This window comes from Emydura macquarii, unplaced genomic scaffold (genome assembly GCF_026122565.2).
Source record: "Emydura macquarii macquarii isolate MOO-44397 ecotype Brisbane River unplaced genomic scaffold, CSIRO-AGI_Emac_v2 contig_1692, whole genome shotgun sequence".
NCBI classification, from domain to species: Eukaryota; Metazoa; Chordata; order Testudines; family Chelidae; genus Emydura; species Emydura macquarii.
In genome coordinates this window covers 2,333,029-2,357,154 of record NW_027131829.1, presented here as the reverse complement: position 1 = coordinate 2,357,154, position 24,126 = coordinate 2,333,029, and the positions used below count along the sequence as shown (strand labels likewise).

At 39.6% G+C, this 24,126-nt stretch overlaps 1 protein-coding gene across 1 annotated transcript in view; it reads right to left on the bottom strand.

Moving 5' to 3' along the window:
- GPATCH8 (G-patch domain containing 8) overlaps window positions 1-24,126 on the bottom strand; it is a 79,360-nt gene that overhangs the window by 15,989 nt on the left and 39,245 nt on the right. The window contains 4 exon segments of the mRNA XM_067556270.1: window positions 2,152-2,295; window positions 7,788-7,874; window positions 8,343-8,410; window positions 22,794-22,866. Coding sequence (XP_067412371.1) covers window positions 2,152-2,295; window positions 7,788-7,874; window positions 8,343-8,410; window positions 22,794-22,866 — 372 coding nt within the window.

Below are 24,126 nucleotides of genomic sequence, written 5' to 3'. Positions count from 1 at the left end.
TTATACTGTGACATCAAAACCACAGACTAGTACTTTAAAAGCTATCTCAGAATTAAGGATAAATCTGTCTATTAGAAGTGACCTCACCTTCAATTGTAATTAATAAAGGCAATGGGCCATGCTTAGATATAGTTATCTAATTTCAATTATTCCCAGGCAGTTTCAAGTTCACTGCTACACTCAGATCTTCTAACATGATCACCTGCACTTTAACACTGCACAAGCTGAACAAGCCAATCTCCTAAATGCAGCTTGATTTCTTCTGTCCTTAACTTTCTATAGATGACTTGCCAAGCTGTTTATTAGATGATTTCCCATAAAAAACAAAAAAATCTGAAGGCTCATGAGCTCCAGGACCCATTTAATACTGGTGTAACAGCTGCAGATTATCCAGTGGTATCATCCATTCAGATGACCAACACCAAAGAGTTTATCACCAAAAGCAGAAATCCATTTGTCTGGATGAGAAGACTGGGCCAGCATAAAGTTTCCCCAAGAACTTTTGCTTCTGCCATCTTGTTCTCGCACACCTAGGTGGACAGTTCTTCCACCAGCATGAGGTTGGCCTGTGCTCTGCAGGTCAGTTTTTCCTTCATAAGTATCTCTAAGCAGTGGCTGAAACATACACTGTCAATTCAGTCACTCTCCTGTAGATCTCTCTGCTGTTAATTGTTCAGATACACGGTTATCAAGAGCTGCCATTAATAAGATATCATCATATTGAAAGATATGGTATTAAACGGGTCCTTCCAGCTGCCATACTAATGCATGCCATGCACTCAAATTTCAGCCAAACTGATGAAAAGTCCAAACTATATTAAATCAGAAGATTGCAACAACTCCATCTATTAGCAGGTTTGTGTGTCTAGTAACTTAGTCAAAATAGCCCTTGTATAGCTGTTTTCCATGATACAGTTGAAACTCACTAATTTGTACTTGGTTAGCCTGTAAACCTCATAATTCACTGCGATTCTTTGCTATTGTTTTCTGAGAATTGAGGAGTGCTGTGGTGGGGGTCTTATATTATTGAGACTTCATTACTTTTTAAAAAAATATACTGAATTTATTAAGTATCATCAAATTCTACACTTAAATGAACAAAGTATATTTTGTGATGCAGTCTTCTTAGTTTTAAAATTGTATTTGTCTCTCACTTGCTCTTTTATAAAAGCCAGTGATCCACAATATACCCCCAACCATCAGCACAAATTAATGATGTTCTATTAGATGTAATATTACAGAAGACAAGAAACTCTTCCCTCTGACAAATTATATCTATACACAGAGTTGTTGTTGTAGCTGTGTTGGTCCCAAGATATTAAAAAGAGAAGGTGGGTGAGGTAGTACCTTTTATTGGACCAACTTCTGTTGATGAGACAGAGAGGCTTTCGAGATACACAGAGCTCTTCTTCAGCTTGTCTCTTTCACCAACAGAAGTTGGTTCAATATATTACCTCACCCACCTGATCCATCTATAGACAAGACATTTAAAACAGAAAGTTATGCAATGCCTAAAACTCAGTAATCAGTCAAAAGTGTCTGAAGATACTGTTAGGCCTGAACTTTTAGTAATAAATGTACAGCAAGATATCTATACATATCACAACAACACAGGCTGCCTTTTGAAATTCAGTCTGTTTCAACATAGAAAATTGTTTAGTATTGGCCAACTCAGTGGAGTTACAGGACTTGGATATTACTTTTAATGCCTTTTTCCTTGCTGCAGTGGCCATTCTTTTGATAAAACCTATGATGATCTCCCAAATTCACTATTTTCTATTCCATTTTCAGTCTAGTATGTGAAACAAGATATCCCAATGATTGGAACTTGCCATAGGGCCTATTACTTGGACTTCAGAAGTGCCAATGCTCATTCCAAAGCATGGATGAATTCAGTGGGAACCATTCATATCCATCTAATCTAGTCTAACTGCAGCCTGCTCCTGAACATGGCTAGCTCAAAGCTTAGCCATTTGAAGCAAGCAGTTACATTTCTTTCAATGACTATTCCATTGTTGGCAATGGGACACATCACAACCAATGCAGCAAGCAGCTACTCCTGGAGAGAGAGGGATATTCACGATATTAACCCGCAAGAGCTCTGCAATGAGAATATCATGGTATTTATTTGCACTGCCAACAGCAGTTTACCTGTTTGTGAGCATGGTCATAAGAGTTTATGTGGTTGTCAAACTCTTGATGTTTTTGATACTGTTTATCGCAGAGTTCACAGTAAAAGTTTGCTCGGAGGTCTTCCAGGGCCTTGGCAATTGCCTTTTCTTTGTCGACATAATCCTGCAATATTAATGATTGTATCGTTAAGTATCGTTAAGTGTCCTGTAAAATAAACAATGAAGCTGTATATTTCCATTAAGGAAAAAAGCCTTTGTATGAAAACCTTAACATGATGCTGATTGAAGTATAAACTTTGTTTGAGAGCTATGTAATGGTACACCCCAGGCTCTCCTACAAACTAAAAGATACGTGAGGACTTTAATTAATAATTTTTTTTAAAAATCTGGCCTTTATATGTGCCACATCAGAAACCAGTATTCTTATAAAGCACTGCATGCCTTATTTGTTAATCAGTCACATGCTCACCACTGTACAGAACAGCACTTTCATTGAGGAATTTACCATTTAGAAGAGGGAACAAACATTTGCAGTTCTGTAGCAGGGACAGACAAATCAATCACAACAGATGGTCTAAGCTCAGAGGATGGTTGTTTTTTGCACTGGGATAGAGCCCACTGTACCAGGTTCTCTCCTCTCATAATACAAATCCTAATCAAGCCAATTAATCTCACAGCTCAAAACCCACTGCAAAGACCATGTTTAACTCCATGGTGCTCCACTCAGGGTCTGCTGGGAACAGCCTTCAAGGCAGCTTTCGTACTATACATCAGTGATTTGGTCACCAGTTATTTGATGGCTAGCCAAAGTGGCCGCAGTATTTATTCTGAAATGTAGTTTTGAGCTGGACCTTCTACTGGAAATGAAAGGCCAATCTGTGATTAATTAAAACCCTGGGCCTAAACCATCCTACTTCACAGACTAAATTATTTCAGTTGGTACATTTAATACCAATACCAAAACCAAGAATGATTTTAAGAAGTTTTGCCCTTTAGGAGCTGAAAAGAATGTGTTTATTTCAAGCAAGACTGATTGGAAACTTTTGTACTACCATATATTGAAGAATTTATTTCCCATACGTTACAGGACAAAGCACGCAATATCAACAATATTGTACCTGGTATATTCACTGTAACTACTAAAAACTGGGATAAAACAAACCATAAGCTTTCTGAAGAGTGAAAGTGCACTGTAACACCTTGGAAACGGTACCTGCAAAAACTTAATCGGCATAAAATGAAATCCAAAGTCTAATGCAAATTTCTGCATTATAGCACAAGCTTTAGCACCACTAGAGAGTAGGGTTTGCTGGCATTTCCGAAAATGAAATCCTATTTTTCACTGTTTTAAAAAAAAAACCCACCTCTGTCCTGCATTCAAAGTTAGTATAAAAATCTCTGTCTGGGAGCAATGGCTGCAGTTGGCTAGACTGCCAATTAGTTTGTACTTTCATCATGTTCTGAATGATAACAAATGTATATGTGCATTTTTGTTAATATCTAGTGAAGTTATTACGTCTAAAACTAATACTGGAGCATGAGAGACTAGTGCTCAAACTGAATTTCGATTTCACGAAGGATTCCCGGTAACAATCGACTTTTTAACCACCAGCTAAGGGATTCGAAATATCAGTTTTAAATTAGAAACACTGGGCTAAGTTCACCACTGGAATAAGCAGGCACTACTCCACTGAAGTTACTGAAATTGTGCCTGCCAATGCATGTGGACTTCTAGGGCTTACACCGTTCAAAACATCATGTCAAATTTATGCTGGGTCCTGTCCATAGTGAGCAGTGGCCACCAACCTTCCCCAGCAAAGCAACTCTCTTCAGCTGTTACAGATTTGTGAGAGGGTAAAATAATGGAAGAAATATTAAGATTATTATATGTCAGAGTGCTATATGCCTAAGTGTATCCAGGGAAGAAAATGGCCACTGGAGTTCAGGATTGAGGGATGCAACCCAGCACAATTCAAATGAAAGCTTATTCTCATTTGATTAATTATAAACTTGAACCAGGAACGTTGCATCACAAAACAGTAGCTTCACTTAATGATCTGACACAGATTCTCCATAGCTGTAAGAACCAGGAAGCCAGATATTCTCTTGAATGTCCATCAACTACAGTACGGTGGATAGATTATTGCATTCCCTCAATCCTGACCTGCAAATGTCATCCACAATGTGCTTATACACACACGCATTCTATTTTGCTTATCAAGCTTTATATATTATACATAAAAATGACATTAAAAGAACATTAAGGTCGCAACTTAATGAGGCCTCATTATGATTAAATCTTTTCATGACCGAAACCTCAGTCAGTGCACAGGATGGATGGTGCACAGTGAATAGGCAGCTATGCAATATTTGTTTTTATCCTCATCATTCAGTTTGTAACCCTATGTCTTATTTACTGCACAACATCCAAAACCTGTTCTAAATATGGAAGTAATTGTCTCATTGGGTTTTATCATCACTTTAGTATCTGAGTTCTTCACTAACATTAATGAAATTATCTTTAAAATACCTCTGTCAAGTAAAAATAGCATTACCCACATTTTACAGATACAGAATTGAGGAAACAGAGATTAAGGCTATAAATGTTAACTGTCCACTGATTTTGGATGCCCAATCTGAGACACATAGGGCCTGATTTTTTTTTTTTTTTTTTTTTTTTTTTTTTTTTTAAGAGTACTTGATATTTTTACAGCACTTTATATGCTCAAAGCAGTTTTCATCTTGAAAGATTATTTTTGCCAAAATTATAACTTCAAGATTGAGAAGGGGTTTCTAAACAAAGCTTCCATTCTGAACTACAGTGAGTCTAATGCCCTGCGATAATCATGCATTTATTTATTTATGTGAGAAGAGAAACCTTCTCAGACTTCATCTGCACCAGCTGTTTGCTCCCGCTCTGAAGTTAAATTTGTAACCTCAATCCTTTCTACCACAAACCAGTTATGATGTCACTAAACAAGCTTATGATTCTTTACGGGGAATAAACACCTGGTGCAGATGAGCTCGGAGTCCTTATGCTAATATCCTTGAAGAACAGAAAACATAGGAAATACAAAAACCACCAGTATACTTGCAAAACTGCTTCTAAATACACTGGCTAAAATTTTCAGCAACAAAAATTGACTCCTGATGTGTGAATTATGTTTTTTAAACTGTTAAAGGTGAGCATTATACAGCTTGACATGTTACTATATTGCAAGATTAAGTTCAAATATTTCTTAGAGCACATGGGAAAAAATCCTCACTAAGACCTTATTGTTACAAGGTATTAGGATTTCTTTTTAAAAGGGATTTTGAACATTTAGGTAAACATCTAAGTCCCAGCTTCAATATGAAGAATGTGTCTATTATCTAAGGCCACTGATAATGAAAAAAGAAAGGGTTTCAGTTGGGAGCTGTTCAATATGAAGACACTAGAAAAGGAAAGCAACACAACATGAGGTTTGGAAAACAATAGCATTTAAAGTTCTGCTTCTGAAGCCATGAGCACACTTCCTCCTCTGAATAAAAATGTTTAAAAAAGGTTAAAAAGTATCCTGTGGGCAAACAATATAATTCTTCAAATAGTCCTGTTCAGAATCTACACCAGGGAAAAAAGTAAACAAGAGTTTCTTGCTTCACTTTTGGATGGAGAGCTATCTAAAATTCCTTTGGGACTCCATGAACGGCTAATAATAATATGGCCACAGTTGGCAATTACATAATGGCTTACGCTAAAGCAGTGAAACAATTGTCCTTGGGAAGACTTCCACTGATTAATTCAGAAATGCAATGGCCTAGCGACAAAGCATGCTAATAAAACAAATCTGTTGGGAGAAACTGTCAGCGCTCTCGATAACTGTTTCTTAAAGAACATGCTCTGAATGTTGGCAAAAAGATAGATTTAAAAGTGTTACAAAAGCAATACACATTCAATTGCAAAAGCAACACATGCATTCAATTGCATTTGTAAAGATAATAAGAAAAACTCTAGCTAAGAACTCTGCTATAAAAACGGCAATGCAGAATAAGACAAGACATCATTACACATAATTCAAAGAGAAGGGCTTCCTACCCACCAATTTGTAATGAAGATATAAATTGTAGCCTACAGCTATTGCTGCCTGCAGATCCTTGGCAGCACAACTTGGGGTATATTGTAGGGAAACCACCACCCAGGAAAACAGACTCCAGTTTTTAGTCACACATTGCTAATGTCTGCACTGAAACTCCACTCCTTGTGCAGTGTGCGAATGCTTTGTCAGACAGCATGACACACCAAAATGAAAGACGAGGACTTTTTTACTATATTAAAGTAGAAATTTGCCAAACGGACATAACAAAACAACATACTGTTTACCATAATCTGCATCTGACCATTTAAAAACAAACTATCCTTTTAAATATGACAAAAGACATGTTTAACTCCACTTCAGTTCAGAACTTACAGTCATTTTAAAATATAATTAACATGCCATTCATTTTTTATAATGATCAAATATCACAGCAGTTTGTGTAACAGGCACGTTACGGTCTTAATTTAGTAAAGAAAAACAATGAAAGAGGGAGCATACAGCTATTACAGTTGAATAAACTAATTTCAGTGTTACCTATCTCACCAATGAAGTGATAAATATTTTATAATTGACATGGCTTTGTTTTACTTTGATGCAGTTGGAACTCTGTCCACCACTCCCAAAAGCATCAAACTTTAGGTAAAATTGATGCCTTAACTCTAGCATCTGCTACTTTTCTTCCTCCTCATCACCTCTGATGTCCCAGGACAGCTGAATGAGCAAGCTTCTCCAAGATTTAATGTGCTACACAGGAAAGTAAGCAGAAGAAGGGATATGGAACAGCACAATACCTTGGAGACAACACACTATCCACTGGCCTCAAAACAGGAAAGTTAGTTGTTGCTCCTGAACCCAGATACACTGTAAGGCAGCATGTTCAGTGCCAGTAGGGTGGTCCAATTTTATTATTAAAAACACAGCAGCTCCTTGGCTTGCTAAACACACAGGCTTTTGCAGACTACATAACAGGAAAAGTTCTTGCTTCAGAACTGACTGTTTATTGGCAGCATATAAACATTCAATAAATGTTTAGTACACCAGAGCAGTGTGCTGACTTCTAAATAAAAACAGCGTTTATGCTACATTACAGTGATATTCCATCTACTGAGGGAATCAGAGGTAATACAAAGATCTACTCTGTTTCCCAGTTGACAAATGTTAATATAAACTCCACCTGTTGATTTTGCACTAATCAGCCCTCTGGTGGCATGTTCAGCAGAAAGGCCAAGGGCTACTAAACGGACACTTCTTTTTTACAGATGGGCCTTCCAGGTCAGGGATGAGGCACAGTGGTAGGGGCTGTGTTGTGAAAGCTTGCATTGCTGCTGCTCATGCTGTAGCTGTTCTGTGACTAAACAGAGGACCTTAAATTGGCAATGCAGCCAGTACAACACTTTTCAGCAGAACAGCATTTATATTAAAGAAAAAGGTATCAGCAAAGCACAAGTTTTTATACAAGCAAGGGGTAAACTAACTAAACTAACTAGTGCCGAATGACCAGACTGCTGTGTCCTAGCAGAACTAAGTCTCTCCCATTTGGCCCATAGAAACTCAGGCATCAGTGTGTTCATTTAAGTACCTTGTACTTCTGCCTCAGCTCTTCGGTGTCTTCTTTCTCCACCTCCAGTACACGCCTCCGTTCAGTGGCATCTTCGGCATAATCAAGCTTAGCAACAAGAACAGATGCAATTACTCCTAGAAATTCCTGGTGGTACCCAAATAGCCAAGAAATTGTCATTTATTCAACTGTTTGAAAACACAACCTTTGTGAGCGTTGTGCTTTACTTTCCTTGCTTTGTCATCCCTTCGTCTACAAAACAGTTCTTTCATCTTTCCCATGCTGGTGGTTCCCAGCAGACACATCCACTGCCAGTGATGGACTTAGCTTTATGGAAATCCATCTCTCACAGTCAAGGAATTACAGAAAAGACTCCAGGCCTCAAAAATCAGGTAACCACGGGTGACTAGAGGATGTGTTTTGAGGAGAAAACTTTTCCTACAATGCAGATTTTAGGCTTTTCTCCAGCTTTGTTGCTCGAAGTTCTTACTTTTACACCACTCTCCAGTTGCACGCATGGAGCAAATGTAAATTGAGCAATGCATTTTAGAATAAGATGGATCAGGATCAACTTACCTCCATTTCCATCCGGCCCATGCCCATGACATCATACTTGACGACGATAGGGATTGGATCTGTTCTACCTGTAACAGGAACACACAAACAAGGTGAGAGGCCAAGCCCATGCCAACATGGGCTCACTTTACACATTAGGTTTGGGTGGTTAGAGATCTTGCCTTGGAGTGCAGAGACCAGAAAGCTACAGTGAACCAAACACAAGCCATTCTCACAGCTTACATCCAAACCTGCTTCTCTTAGCTCCAAACCTGTTATGGTTAAGTGTACTCATGAGCTCTCCGGTGCTTGTTACTGGGATTCTCAGAACATTAACCAGTTATGCAAAATGAACTTGTGGTTAATGTTGAACATTGCCAAGTCCTGGCACCAGGAGTTTAAAAGGATCTAAAAATGAACTTTTCCTCATTACTCTGACACTATTATATCATAATCTTGATCTCCTGACCCACCAGTGGAAAAACAAGTACTAAACATGATTTATTGTACAACCACATTAATAGACACTTAAGACTTAGTAAAAATTGAAAAAAATCTCCCTCCCACCAAGTTTCACACCTTACTAAGTCAAAAAAATTAACTGATGCCATGGTAGGCCAGAATTCTTTCATCAGAAAATGAACACTAGTTCCAGAACAGGTATTTAATCACAACTGCTTCCTAATGTTCCCACTAAGAACTGTTCCATCACTTACTGTGTAATCTGTAAGCTGTGAAAAGGACTAGTTGCGAAGAAAATTGACTTTGAACTAATCAAACTATGCTGGAGATTTTTACATATCTTTAATCCACTCATAACCAGCCAAACAAAGCAAAATGGGGCAGACAAGCACTTTACTACCACAGCTTTTTTACATCACAACTTGCGCTGTTTGTTGTGATGTAAGCCCACTGAAAAATACTTACCTTATCCGGTGCATACCTTGAGTAAAAAAACAGAATGTTTACTTCCCTTATTATTATTCTTGGGTCGGTGTAAACAATTGTTTTGTTATACACACATATACACATATTATACCTTTGGGCTAAAAGTTCTACAGTTTTAATCATGCCATAATTAAGACGCTATTTCAATCCACATGCACAAGATAAGGCTTAGTTTTTAAAACCACCTCAAAAAAGCCTTTGATTTACATCAAGTTTCTCTGTACTCCAAGGGAAACTCTTTTTAGCTCCTTCAAAAACTATTAATCCATGGATCTCCAACTCCACAGGGACATCAAAGAGACCCTAAGGATTGTTAAAGACATGTATTTTTAATAATTAAACAAGGAAATAAGTATGAGTAATTTTAGACGTGTCTTTAATGTTAACTGCGTTTTTAAGTACATAAGCCCAGAGATTGTTTATATTGGCACATTACAAGTCCAAAGATAAAAATATTTATTAAGCCATCTCAGCTAGCCCAAAATAGCTTTTAAAATGCAACTTTCATGTACGAATTTAACAGTAAAATTTTCACCCTGAAAATGTCTCTCTTACGCCCAATGGTATAATAAGTAAGCAGTGACTGCAATCTTTAGCAAAAGGACCAAATTAAAGACAGGTTATAAAAATGACTTCCTAGGTGTAATATCACTTTCATAACGTCTCAGCCAGGGATTTACTGGTAAACGGTAGACCCAATAGAATGATTGAGAACAAGAATTTTTTTGTTTTGTTTTCCAGTTTTTGTTTTGCTTCTGCAAGAATCGTGATCTTTATCTGCAAACTTATTACCTCGGTAAACCCCTGTATACAAACAATGAATCAGTACTTTTGCCTTCTAAGGCAGTCAAAGTTTTTAAAATTCATAAATTGCAGTAGCAAGTGCTAGTGCCCGTCATGTTGGGGAAAATCACGTTTGGACAGTATTAATTTTATGTTTAAACTGATTTTTTGGCAGTTCTAACACAAACAGAAACAACCCTTCTTAGCAATACCCTTTAATGAACAAGGATCAGACAAGTGCGCATAAAGAAAGGAAAGGAAATGAAAGACCAAGCAGAAGGATGAAGGCTACAACAGAGAAAGTAAGCCTAACATATTGGTGCACTGATGACAAAGGAGTAATTCAGTCTGAAAATAAAAAATTACCACTGCTAAGTTTACCATCACCACAACAAGTCCAGGATCAAAACGCTGTAAAAAAGAAACACCATTTGTTAGGCAGAAACCATTAGGGGCAGAAAATAGGCCGTTTGTAGTAGGCAGACAGGATGGGTTAACGGCTTCTTCCTCACCCCTCCAACCAGCCCCACTGCCACACTTCTTCCTGTGGAATGGGGAGATGAGAGGTGCTCACTTTTGAGCCACTACTGATTGTTTTCACAACTGCTCTCACCTACGATTTACCAGGTGGGGGAAGACATTTAGCTCCTGGTGATGAATCAATTTTAAACGATGCAGCATTTTTTCAAATTAAAAAGTGCAGATCAGATAATTAAAATATTTTAAAGGGCATCCCATAAAGGTATGGTGTGTTCATACAAGAGAAGGGAGAGTGATGCCTTGGTTTAAATGTAACCATGCTATTTCATTAGGCATGAGTGCTTGCTGCTTCTGGCAGCTGGCCAATCAGGCTGAGCAGCTTGGGGTCTGACTGGCAAGCGCCAGGTACCAGAGTTTGAGCACAAACTGTAACTAGGTGCAATGGTGACTGCTTCGATCGCCCAAATAATAAAGGCATGACCAATGGTTTAGGGGGAGTGCAACATGCTGCCAGGTAGAAGCCCAGCATTTGGCGCCCCAGCTCTGAGCCCGCAGGAGCTAGGAGAGACTTGTTGCATGTCCCAGTAAGCCACTTTGGCTGACGGCAGAGAAATGTACTGACTAGCTTGGGAACAAAAACACATCTAACCACGCTGACTGCCATGTGGAGCCTGGTGGGAACGGGGCAGAGAACAGTCAAAGGGGAAAAGTGAAGGATCGCTGACGACCAGCTCAAGACAAATAAACGCGTCATAGGCTAGCTCACACCATGTGATCTTAACTCAAATCTATGACTGCTTGTGAAATGGTTATCTCCTTAGATCTGCTTTTAGTTCCTCCCCTGAACCATTTCTAGATAGGCCAGTACCACTTCAAAGGGATTGCTGTTGACCTTTCAAGAAAGTGCAGGAACTCAAGCTGTTATATCGCTATCTAGGATTGAAACAGCTACCACACCAACAACTAGTTCACTCCAGAAGGTAAATCATACAGAAGACAAAATCTTACATCCTCCCCAAACAAACAGAAAAGTTGTAGCATCTCCAGAACTAAGTCACGATCCCTTGTCTTTCAGATTGGTCACATCTTCCTTGCTATGAATCCTAAACCACAATAGGGCATAGGAACGCCCTGGCACAGGTTTACTGCAGAATTCCCAATGGAGGAAGGGAAAAGCAAATAATGTTCAAGAGCTATACTCTAGAAAGGTCAATCTCTTAAATTAAAGTAAATGCTAGATGTTTAATTATTTCCTTGTTTCAAGAATGCAAGTGGCATTTCAGAACTGGTTAGGAAAGCCAAAGATTTGGGGTCCTCTCCCGCAAAAGAACAGGACTTCACTCCACACCTCTGAAAATTGCTCATCCTTTAAATCTGTACTGCAAGTTACATTTCTTACTGAGGCACTGCATCTGCTCAGTGATCTGCAAATGTCTGAAAGATAGTCCAACAAGCGTGGGGGGGAGGAAATGGATTGAAGGAAGACACCTTGCAGAGTCTCAGTAGGTGTTTCAATTCCTCTGAATTCAGTATTTATTTCTTAAAGGAATAAATAAAGTCACTAGCAAACTATCTAATACCGTTTACTAGTATGACTTTTGTTCAACAAAAATTTTGGAAGGGATATTAAATCTTATGCTTCAAGGTTTAAGCCACTCTCTTAATTAACCAGGATGAGACCTGTTGTCGGGGGCAGGCAGATTACCCCCATATCTGATACTGGAGGGTTCCTGCATCTTCCTCTGAAGCACTTGGTGCTGGCCACTGTCGGAGACCAGATACTTGACTAGATGACCTCGAGACTGATCCAGCCTGGCAATTCCTGTGTTCCTAATATTATGCTGATTTATTTCTAACATATCAGTGAGAACCATTGCAGCTAATGGATAAAAATATCCCCTCAACGTTTTGCACTGAAACACTGACTGGTATTAACCTACTAGAGGTTCAAAAAATGAGATACCCCATGGGAACTAACTCAGATCCCACCAGGTCTTGTAAATAATTTTTATAGTAATATGCAATGTCTGATGGCTTCCATTAAAAAAATTAGGTTTAATATAAAAATCAGGATGTTCCAGCTAGCATACATGAAAATATCAGGAGAGCTATTCCTGATCAGGTTTTCATGCCACTTAATCAAATATGGTCTCATTATAAACCCTTTAATGCCTGGTATGATCATCATCATATTCAGCAAAAGGTTACTGACCTGGTCCTGATTGCCATATGCCACTCTTAAGTAGACTTTCTGTTAACCACTTGATACCAAGAGTCTAGGATTTCTGCCACAAAGTGCATTAGTAGTTCATACCATAAGTCTTCTCCACACAGGATAATTTTAAAAAATAACCAATGTGCATAGCTATACTATAAAACAGAAGATGAACACATTGAGTACAGAAGATTTTTTGCTTTTGTTAATTCTCATACAACTAATTAAAACAAAACTGGAGATCAGATGTGTTTTTCAGGGAGTTCTAAATTGCATGTTCTTAAAAAGTATTAAAACTTGGAAACATGGTGAAAGCTAAGAAGCAAAACTGTCTAAAGGTAGCTTTGAAAACTGTAGTGTGCTTGAAAATGGTATCATTAGGTTCTATGTTTATTGTGTCAATTAACTGAATTGAATTTGCACAACCCAGAAGTTTTGAACTACTCATGCCACAAACTCAACGTGGTTCTGAAAGCCAAACTAGCTGTCACAGTCATGCATGAGCACTAGTATTAATGATTCTTTGGGATTAGACCACTAACTACTAGGCCACCCTGCCACTAAAATAAGATTTGAAAGAGTAAAGAAGGATTTTATTTTCATCGCTGCAGAGAGATTTTATTTTTTTATTCTAATATAAGGATTTTGCAAGCACTTAGGACTCGTGTGTCTGTAATACTTATATGACCACAAATGTGCTGCTAATTCCGATTCTCTCATCTTGCCAGTAAGGGACAAACGGGGGGTGGCGGGGTGGCACAGTCCATTCTTGCTGCAGGGCAAGCCTTCAGATATTCAACTCCTCCTCCTGCTGGTCAACAAGAAGCAGTATTACTGAGTTCAGAAGAGCACCATTTACTTCATTAACTCTTGGTGTGGTCAGTGAAACACAAAGAAGCAGATTTTAAAAAGGCAAACCTTTTTTAATAAGGTGCACAGATATGATCTAGCCCAAGCATGAGCTCCAGTCCAAATCACAAAACCCTGCAATGAAGGTCATATAACCTGGGAGGCATACCACAGTAGGCATGCATGTCTATTTGGAGTGTATTGAGTATTCTTTTGCCTATATAGAATATAAGCTCTTCGGGGAAGCAGCAGGGTCTTCCTTTGTGTCTTGTACAATTGTGAGCACCTTGCTGATACTTGGTAAGTACAGAGCCAAACCATGGCTGTGTGGGTTTGAGACTACTTTGCAGGGGTGTGGGGCACTTCATCTGTGGCCAAAACCAGCCATTTGCAAAATTTTACTGTACTATGAATGGCTCTGACAGGCCCAAAGAACAACCATGTCTAATATTAGGACAAGAGACGATATTTCTCTCCATTATGATGTACTCATGTCACTAAAAGAATAATGGTTCATTTAGTATACTGTGTTCAGAGGATCCACAAAACCATTACTCCTAGGGGAATTCTGTGCCAAAAAACTAAAAATTCTGCATATTTTATTTGTCAAAATAACACTACATAATCATGTCAGTTTCAATTATTTTGGCAATTTATTTCAAAATACCTGTCAGCAAGCACATCTGCAACAATACAGACAGAAAAGATTCCCCCAGGAGTCAAGAGTTAAAGAAACCCCTATGACAACCCAGTTCCTGTTTCTCTGCCCCCTTGCCGCGGGGCCCTCCCCAGGCCCAGACACCTGCACCTCCTCCGCCCCAGAGCCCAGTCGCAGGGCCAGCAACTCGCACCCTTCCCCACACCCCCAGAGCCCTGCCATCCATACCCCTTTCCACTGTAACCTAGAGACTTGCACCCCCTCCCTCCACAGAGGGAGAAACAGCCTGATGCTGGGTCCTGGGCTTGTATGGACTTTCCTGCACACCGCCTCCTTCCTTCAGGGTGTGTTGGAAATTGCAGCTGCCGTGAATCTTCCAGCTCCATCTCCCTCCCCCTGGCATCCTCGTCTATTTGTGAGCTGGGCCCTGCTGACTCCAGCAGCCCCTAATGGCGGCCAGCAGCTCTGCAGTGGTAATTCTACGGGGAAAAAGGAAATTCTGCACAGGACATTAAGTCTGCATAAATTCTGCACTGTGCAGTGGCACAGAATTCCCCCAGGAGTAAACCATACTCCATCATTAAGAGAAGGGTCTTGTACATTATTAACCAAACAACAGTGCCAGTAGTTCTGCTCGCATAAGGGGGCTCAGACCTGATGCATCAAGTCAAATCTCCCTTTGGGCCCTGTAATAGCTCATGTATTTTGACACAGTAATGGAGACAGCTATTGTAATAGGAAATTTTCAAAGTTGTATTTTCTAGTATCTTTACTTCCTAATTTTAAACAGGAATCTATTAAAAGCATTTAGGTTGCAATGTCACGCACCTGGAAATTAGAATATGCCAGAATTTAGGCTGCCCTCACAACCTTAATTCTGCTGCTGGAGATATGCCTTTTGATACAGTTCTTCATTACATACTATTTCTTTTCCTACAAGTCCTCTGCCTCATTTAGTGCCCAGGAAAGACAATGCTCTGGGAATAAGGCAGCAGTTTAATATTTTTATCCTCATAATTCATAATTAAGGATCCGATTTGGTCACGGAGATCATGGATTCCGTGACTTTCTGTGACTTCTAGGGCAAGGCTGGAATCACTGACCGGCCCCAGCCAGCCCTGGGGCCGCTGATCAGCTGGCCAGCCGTAGAGCCATTTATTGTCCATGACCTGTCCATACTTTTACTAAAAATACCTGTGACAGAATCTTAACCTTATTCATAATGCATGCTTTATTTATTTCACAGCAGAGCAGCAACAAGTACTAAATTATTCATTGCCTCGTGGTCTTTTTCTAGGGAGCTCATCACTCTAGTATTTGAGGACCTCACAAACTTTTTCCCCCGTTGTGAGATGACAGTATTTTTACCTCCATTTTACACATGGGAAGCTGAGAAATACTTTCCTGACACCATTCAATGAATCAGTGACAGAGCCAGGACTAGAATTCAGGACCTCTGGCCTCATTTCGGCAGACCACACTACTTTACTGTCAGATGTGATGAGCATCCACAGCTCCCATTACTTGCGAAGAGCAAGAGTTGTTCCAGCAACCGTCACAGGCAGAAAGAAGGAACTGAGCAGCGCCTCATATACCGCAGCATGTGCGCGGGGCTCCAGGAGGCACCAGAGCCGACCCTACGGGGTCTGCTAAGGGGAAAAAAGTTCCGGGAACCGTGCACTCTGGCATGCGCTCACCTATATTGGAATGGACATGAGCAATCACTTGAAGTAGAATGTGGCATTAGTGACTTGTGGACCAAAAGATGGGAGGCAGGCAGAGAACTGATTTCTCCTGTGAAGCATTCACCTACCTTAATCACAAGACCTTCTTTCTCTTCCTGCAGTTCCACCTTGCTCTCTATACAACTTTTGATCTACTCGTGTTAATAAAAGCTTCAATCAATACACAACGGCAATTCTTTCCTTTAGCACCATTCTCCCAGTGCTCTGAATGAGAAAAGGGTCCTGTACAAAAACCAGGCCTCGTCTATACACAGTTTTTGTACTGACTTAGTAGCAATCTTGTATATAAAAACTATCATAATGCATATGCACAATGGGCAGAAGTTAGGTTGCACAGGCAACCTAAATCCTGACATTTTCTAACTTTCAAGTGCTTGACTTTGCAACCTAAATAGCATTCTTTTAACAGTTGTATATGTAATTTACTAGGTCTTTATAAAAGGAAAAAGCTAAAAATGCTTTGTTATGTGCCGCTGTAACACCCCCCCCCCCCTCCCCACTCCATGCAACATCACTAAGGTTTGAACCATGAACCTTCAGCACAAATTGAGCTACAGGAATATTAGCGGGGCAGCTGGCGAAGGCAATTTTTCCTGGGGAAAGGAGTGGAACTCTGGTGAAGGAGCTCATGGCCCAAAGATGAGGATTGGTTACGAGGTGCTACGTGCTAGGGCCAGAACAGTGGGCTATCTAAGGGAGCCCAGCATGGTGGCTCTTTCCCCAGATACCAGAGAGGCAGTCTGCTCCTGGGATTCCCAGTGCAGTGTGTGCTGCTGCTGCGAAGGCAGGTATGTCTGGCCTTTTAGAATATTCATATTCAGTTATTTTGACATGATGCCAAAATGTTGCTGATAACAAGCAACAAAAATAAAATGATTTTCCACAGTATCTCAACTAAACTGAATGGAATTTCATGGGAAACAGAAAAGGCATTTCTCAGGGCCCAGGGCTTTCTCCCTATTGCATGCAAAGAAGGTGTTGGAGCTTCCCCTCGCTGGCAAAAGGTCTCCATTTTATAACAAAGTATTAGGAAACCTAAATACTACTAGTTCCTTCTATAATAACTGAACAATGAACTGACTTAAGCAAGGAACCTTGAAGTTATAAGGCTGCACTTTCCTCAATGCATCCCCCATCAATTATAACCACCAAATATTTGAGCCACCTAGGTAACCGACTTGAGAAGAGACACATCACTAGGTGCTGCGAAGTCACCTTTAAATGATCACCTGCATATTAAACCCATTCTCCGTTTTCTATAGCGTCTTCCCACAGAATCTCAAATCAAGTTCAAGCTCTTGGTTCTTATTTTCAAGGCACTCGCCAGTTTAGATGAAGACTGGTTGAAAATTTTGCTCCTCTGGCCCAATGGAACTCTGCAAGAAGGGTAGCTCATCTGTATGAGGGTCAGAACTTTCCTAAGGGTTGGTCCAAGATAGTGAAATTAACACCTTCCTCCCCCTGCAAGAATGAAGGACCATCACAAACTTTACCGCCGTCTGGCCCCAGCGTGTGACATTTCCTTGACAGTGTTTTTTCTAACAAATACATAGCAACATACATATTTTAAAAAACACCCTACCAAAACAAGACACTCTACTGCACATACGTCTTCAGGGGAGGGGATGAGAGAACACGCAAAACATGACGTGTTTGTCACTTCATGCACACTACTGGAAGGCACTCAGACACTATGGTGATGAGCACAGTATAAGAAACTATATGGGACAGAATGTAGCTAACTATTTCCATGGCAACATCAAAAGAGCACAAAGGAGCTGCCTCAGCCTCACACAAGACTATTTGAGAAGCAAATATACTTAAGCACTCCAGAGGCCCATATTTTTAATAGACAAAACTCCCTTCTCAACCAAACAAGCAAAACCAAAATGATTTGACTAAGCAGAAAGGTATTAACTTACACTAACAACTGTTACACTGACAAAGTTATCAGTTAGCTAATGATTAGCACAGCAAGATACTAAATTCTGATTCATGTATCTCTAAGAGGCACTAGATTAATATTCTCTTGTACAAAACATATGAAAGTCAACAGCTAGATCTGGTATTTATAATTGAGTGGGAACTGTTTAAACCAACACTATTACAAACTTCAGGGTTGCTAGCTACTCAAATTGCAATACTATGTGTAAATGTAGGCAGTTTTTAGTGAAGAGAAGCTTAACATGACTGGAACCTTGAATATTTTTCTTGAAGACATTAATTTCTGTGTGCTGCATAGAAAGCAGTTAAGAAAATCCATGTGCTGCTAATAAAAATACTTAAAATAGGTAAATCTATTAAAGAAATGTTGAAAGATCGTTATAATTATGACACTGTGCTCACAAAAGCAACTGGACAATGGCAAAGTTATTCAGGCATAAACCTGTGGCAGGTACTCTCTAGGCAAAGTCAGTAAATACTTCTGTAGAATCAACATTTATATGACAAGAACAGATCACCTGAGCCATCCAGACTGATTATCTGCATTTTCCAGATTGCTCAGAGCATTTCAGCCAGTATTTTACTCACTGGTTCTCAACCTCTTCCATTCCATGATCCCATGTTACTACAGAAATGTTTTGCTACCCCTGAATTGAGTATTTTCTCTCAAACTGCTTTTGTGATCCTATACACCCTCTAACAGAATAGATTCTCAACTTCGCGGAGACAGCGCACTGTTCCTCTGAGATGGTTAGTTGGCTTCAAGCATTCACTACCACTGGGAAAACCTGTTCTTCCCTCTCTAGATTCCACTTAGCCTCCGCACAGTCCTGTTCTGGATCTCATGCTTTGCTTTTCTGATTAATTCTGAATCCTTCATCTGTGCTTAGTCCTCTCCTATTCAGTCTCACTTAGCACTTTTTCAATGTCTCAAAATGACAATCAGCGGGAGCCCCTGTCATATTCCTATTTTGTATCTTTATGGAGATTTGTTCCTGTTCTGAGTTTACTGACTAGGTATTTATTGGTGATCTAACTTCTTTTCAACTAGCCCAAGTCCCTGAGTCATCTCCTACGCACACCCACACCTCACTCCTCTCTCTCCAAGAAAAAAAAGGAGAAATGGCTTACAATTGCCACGATGTTGCTCATGACAAAACCACCCTTATTCAATCTTGGCAGCAAACTACCTCCCAAAGTCACTCTTCGCTTTCAGTTCTGAAGATGCTGCTAGGCAACTGATGGGCTCTATTCTGGTTTGTTTTTCGTGTTTGCTGGCTATTGGTCTGGCTAACATGCCATTACTGTGTATAATAATGAAACCTGTTTGCCAAAAGATATGTCAGCATGAGAGAGATATAGGGATGAGGGGACAAATGCCCCTGCTGAATCTGTATATGTATTCTTTGAGCCAAACAAGTGTTAAATGGTCAGCTTTATAACGTCAACAGGCTCAGAGGTGGCAGCCCTATTGATGGCAGATATTTGATATATCCAGTATGTTTTCTTATTTTAAATCTAATATTTTAAATACTTAAATTAAGAAAAGATATATTCTAACCTTATGAAAGTCTTTTCAGGACAGTACTCTTCGAACACTAAACTTGTGAACTGTCACTTTAATGGGGACATCTGACAGAAATGTTTGCTCATGCAAGCAATTCGGGATTTCCTATCAGCATTACAAAAACAGCTGCTGAGGTAGTTGCCAAGGAGCTGATATCTTGTAACTGTCATTTTATAACTCCACTGTGCACAGTGTTGTCCTGTTTTAGGAACTTTGTGGACAATGATCTATCATATGGAAGAACTGGTACTACAACAGCTGCAGTTAATTCCACCACTGGCAATTGGCAAGTGTGAATCTGAGGACTCCCAGATACTATCCAGGCAGGGAAGATGCAAAATTATGCACTCTCAACTTGCTAGTTTTGAACCATGTTACAAACAGAGGAAGCCAACAAATCTCAGAGGCACAACTCTATAGAAGCATATAAAACTGTTCTTAAAGGAACTCGGGAGGAAGGGATGGGTGAAAATAATTTAATGACCCCACCTGAGGAGGTATAACATTTAATGATTGGCAGGGATATTGTGACATACACCTATTCCCCACTTTGTTAACTGGACGTGAGGGGAAGCTCTTGCTCAGAGGCCTAGAATCAGACTTCTAAAAACTACATAAAAATGAAAACGCATGTTGCTAAATATCAACTTTGTAACCTGCAGAAGTCAATACAGACAGAAAGTCGTCCCAGCTGATAATACATGCAAAGTTAGCCTGGCAATATGGTTAGGTTTATTAGTTCTCAAGTGTTTCTTAGAGCCTTAGACAATGTAAAAGCCACTGAACATGTTATGCACTTTCACGATGTGCTGTCGTGTCCTGAGCCAAATCTGGTGTATCACAGGGTAGGATGCCTATGAAGGACAGGTGTCTGTTGACACAATCCAGCCATCGTGTTTTAGGTCTTCCAGGGGGTATTTTTCATCCTGCTTTCATTGGGTCAAAGTCAAAGATGATTCTTGCAGGGAGGTTGCCTAGGCATTCAGAGTAGATGGCCTCAGAGAGTGTTGGGTGACCATTTGAGAGAGCGGGACTTGGCAGTAGAAGCAAAAGAAATATTCAAAAACCTTTGAGAGCTGGTCCCTTCTAAAAATGCCAAATACAGGTGTGTTAAGCTGCACCCATAACTGCTCATGGTAAGGGACAGTCAAAAACTGGATCGCCTCTGACTATTTCAGCTAAACCTGATGATGGCCATAGAATGTCATTATAACGTTTAGTTCCATTTACAAATTGGTTTAGCTGCTAAACTCTGCACTAAGCAAAGAGTCAGCATAGATAAGGTAACCAGCGCTCTGTTTCTCTTATCCCTAACATGCTTGGAAACCTGCTCCGCTCATTTTTGTCTGTCTGTTTTTCTAGTGATTCTCCTTCCATCTTCAGTGGTTTTACTTCTGAAGCTTACAAAGCAAGTTTGAAGGTAGGCCCTGCCACTTCTTTTCCTGGATGTTCCTATTTAATTTTTGGATGATCTAAAATTCAAGTAAAAACAAAGGAAAAAAAATAATTTGACAGTGAGATAAAAATACTCAAAATGAACAGTGTCAGTGCCATGGACGCTTTGTACAAGTTTTTGTTAGCCATCGCCATGAGGGAGGGACATTAATATCACCATCATATATCGATCAAGCGAAATGAGCAAAAAGCTCTCCTCCCCTCCACTACCAGAGCTCCTGTTTATGTTCTCAATAGACAACAATTCTTTGCACTTCTATAGCACTTTCAGCCACGAATTTCCACTTGCTCAGAAAAGCATGCATTAAGACTCACCACCACCAGACATGGCTCAGACTGGGTAGGATGGTTTTCCCCCTTCACTTTAATTACAAAGGAAGAGGGAGATGTGAGAGTAGCCCCATGACTTAGATCCACAATTTCCCTGCAACTCCAAATGTCAGTTTCAATTACCACCTGAGATTTGAATATACATCAGCAAAAGGCAGGGAGAAGATTCAAAGGCTCACAATCTATGCTGTCCAAATCTCAGTCTACATAAGAATTAAAAAGTTAAGATGCATGTGGGAAACCTATGGAGGCCCCAGTCCACCGTGGCACCCCCTCCCCTACTCCTAGGCATCTACTTTTAAACTCAATGGCAGTGGGGGGTATATCTAGCTTCATCTCTGAGCCCTGGAGTCTCTATTTATTTGTGAAACACAATGAAGTCTTGGGCATAACAGGAACAGATTAGATCAAAACTTTTGTGTGAACTCCATTCCAATATGAAGCCCATGGTATGTCAATTACAACAGGTTCCTGAACTGTGGCTACAACACTATCACAAGAGGATTGTATAAATACCATGCTGTAACTAGAGAAAACTGAGTTTAAACTGAAACCATGTTAGAGAAAATGAAAAGGATTTTGATCACTGGATGCAGCCTTGTTTATGTACACATCGTAGAAATGAAAGGGTTCTAACTTCCCCAGGCTTTTAGTATTCATTTCCACAGTTCAAAAGGACTTAATTCCTCCCCAATAGCCTCCAGCAGCAAAGAACACTTATCTCTAGTGGGGTAATTGTACAGATATGGGGCCCCAAACTGCAAAATCCTAGGTCTTTACCAAATTAATAAGGACCTTGGCAAACCACATAAGTAGCTAGAGCCAATTTTTCCCCTCAATTAAACAGGCTTCTCTAATGTAACTGGTGAAAGAATTTGGACTAGGCACAGCAAGAGAACTAAAGAAGCTTATTGGTACCAACTAGCACCAAAAATATCTGAAACAGACTTGTTATTCCCATAGCAACTATATCGCTTGAATTATGGAAATTAGTAAAGTTCTTGAAAGAAATAAGCATCTCCCCTCCATATGCAACCTCTGCCACCATTTCAATCTTCAGTGGGCCCCTTCACTTGCCTTCTAATGGCTTCTGACTCCATTGTGAAATGTTCACAGAAGTCATTACATCTAATTTTTATTTGCAAGTTCCCTTTAACACCAAACATCTGCATGCTCCAGCCATACAAATATCGATGTAATTTTAGAAGCTGCACAAACTACCTGTGACTAGGTAGGAAGTTAATTCCTCTCCCTCCAAAAACATCAAAATAAGGTGATTCACACAAACCTACATCACACACACACCTGTAGATTTAAGTGAAGGAGCAGCTTTCATTTGCAAATTGCTAAACATGAAAATTTAACAATGCATTTCTTTTGGATACATTACCATTTGGGGGCAAAAATCTAAACTAGAAACAAACAGCAGAAATAATTAACAATTAAAAAAATAATCTGGTGTTGAATTGGTTTCTCAAATACAAACTTTAGAACTTACCCTGCATTGATTTTCCCAATCCCTGGCCCAGCTTCCACCCATGTTTCTGGAGTAAGCGGTGTCCAATATTGTCCTGACAGACAGAACAGAGAAAACAAACCAAAAATATTCCAATAATATATTCTTCCCTTCCCACTGACATTTAAACATGAGACGAGCAAGAGATTTTCTACGTATGTGCATGCAAAAAAAATAAATAAATGCTACTAAAAAGGCAATATATGCCCAATAAAAGGGAAGACAATGTCAAAAAATTGCTGGCTAGAATTTTTCAAGGGGGACAGGGTATTGGGGAGGGTCACTTTCTGATGGTGTGCTGGGCAACTTTTGTGCATAACATTTAAAATAAAAAAAGCAATGTGGGAGAAAATAAAGTGTACCAATAAAAAAATTGACACTAAAAAGCATTAAAAAGCATAAAATCAAGCTATTTATACAATTATATCCATCACCTAGACAGCACCACTTTAAGATTGTTTTTGTAAAGAAAATCTACATCGTGTTTAGTCATTTTGTTTGTGTGTCAGGCTTTTATAATACTGAGTAAGTTGTAAGTGCAAGACTGCCCCACCACTAGAAACCAAAACACAATCATAGCAAAATCCAGGCTAGACTTGATTGGGTTTTTTTTTATATATATGTATATATATAAACTAGCATGCAGCCAATATTAAACTGAAAAAAACAGTGAGGTTAGTAAAACAAAAAAAGATCAATTAAATAAAATAAAATGAGCTCAAGCACAGACTGGGTGATGCATTTCACATGTACTCTAACAAAAATACTACGATGTTAGAATGAAACAGGCCTAGCAATAAGTTAACAGCAAGGAACCATTAGTGCATGTAGGGGAACCAATAAGCATAATGTCTCATCTTCCTAAAGAAAAAAGCTATTTCATGATGAAATAAAGTGAAAGGTATGGGTGCAGCAATAAATGTCAGCTTTTGACTGGGGCTAAAGAAAAAGTGTTCATTATGTTTTACAAAAGAGTCATTCCCAGAAAAGGAAATACAAGAAAGAACATAAGAATGGCCATATTGGGTCAGAGCAATGGTCCGTCTAGCCCAGTATCCTTCTTCTGAAGCGTCTGGCACTGTCGGAGGGAATAAACAGAACAGGCAATTTATCGAGTGATCCATCTCCCTGTCATACAGGCCAGCTTCTAAAAGTCATATGTTTAGAGACACCCAGAGCATGGGGTTCAGTCCCTGACTATCCTGGCTAATAGCTACTGATGGACTTATCCTCCATGAACTTAAGTAATTCTTTTTTGAATCCAGTTATACCTTTGGCCTGAACAACATCCCCTGGCAGTGAGTTCCACAGGTTG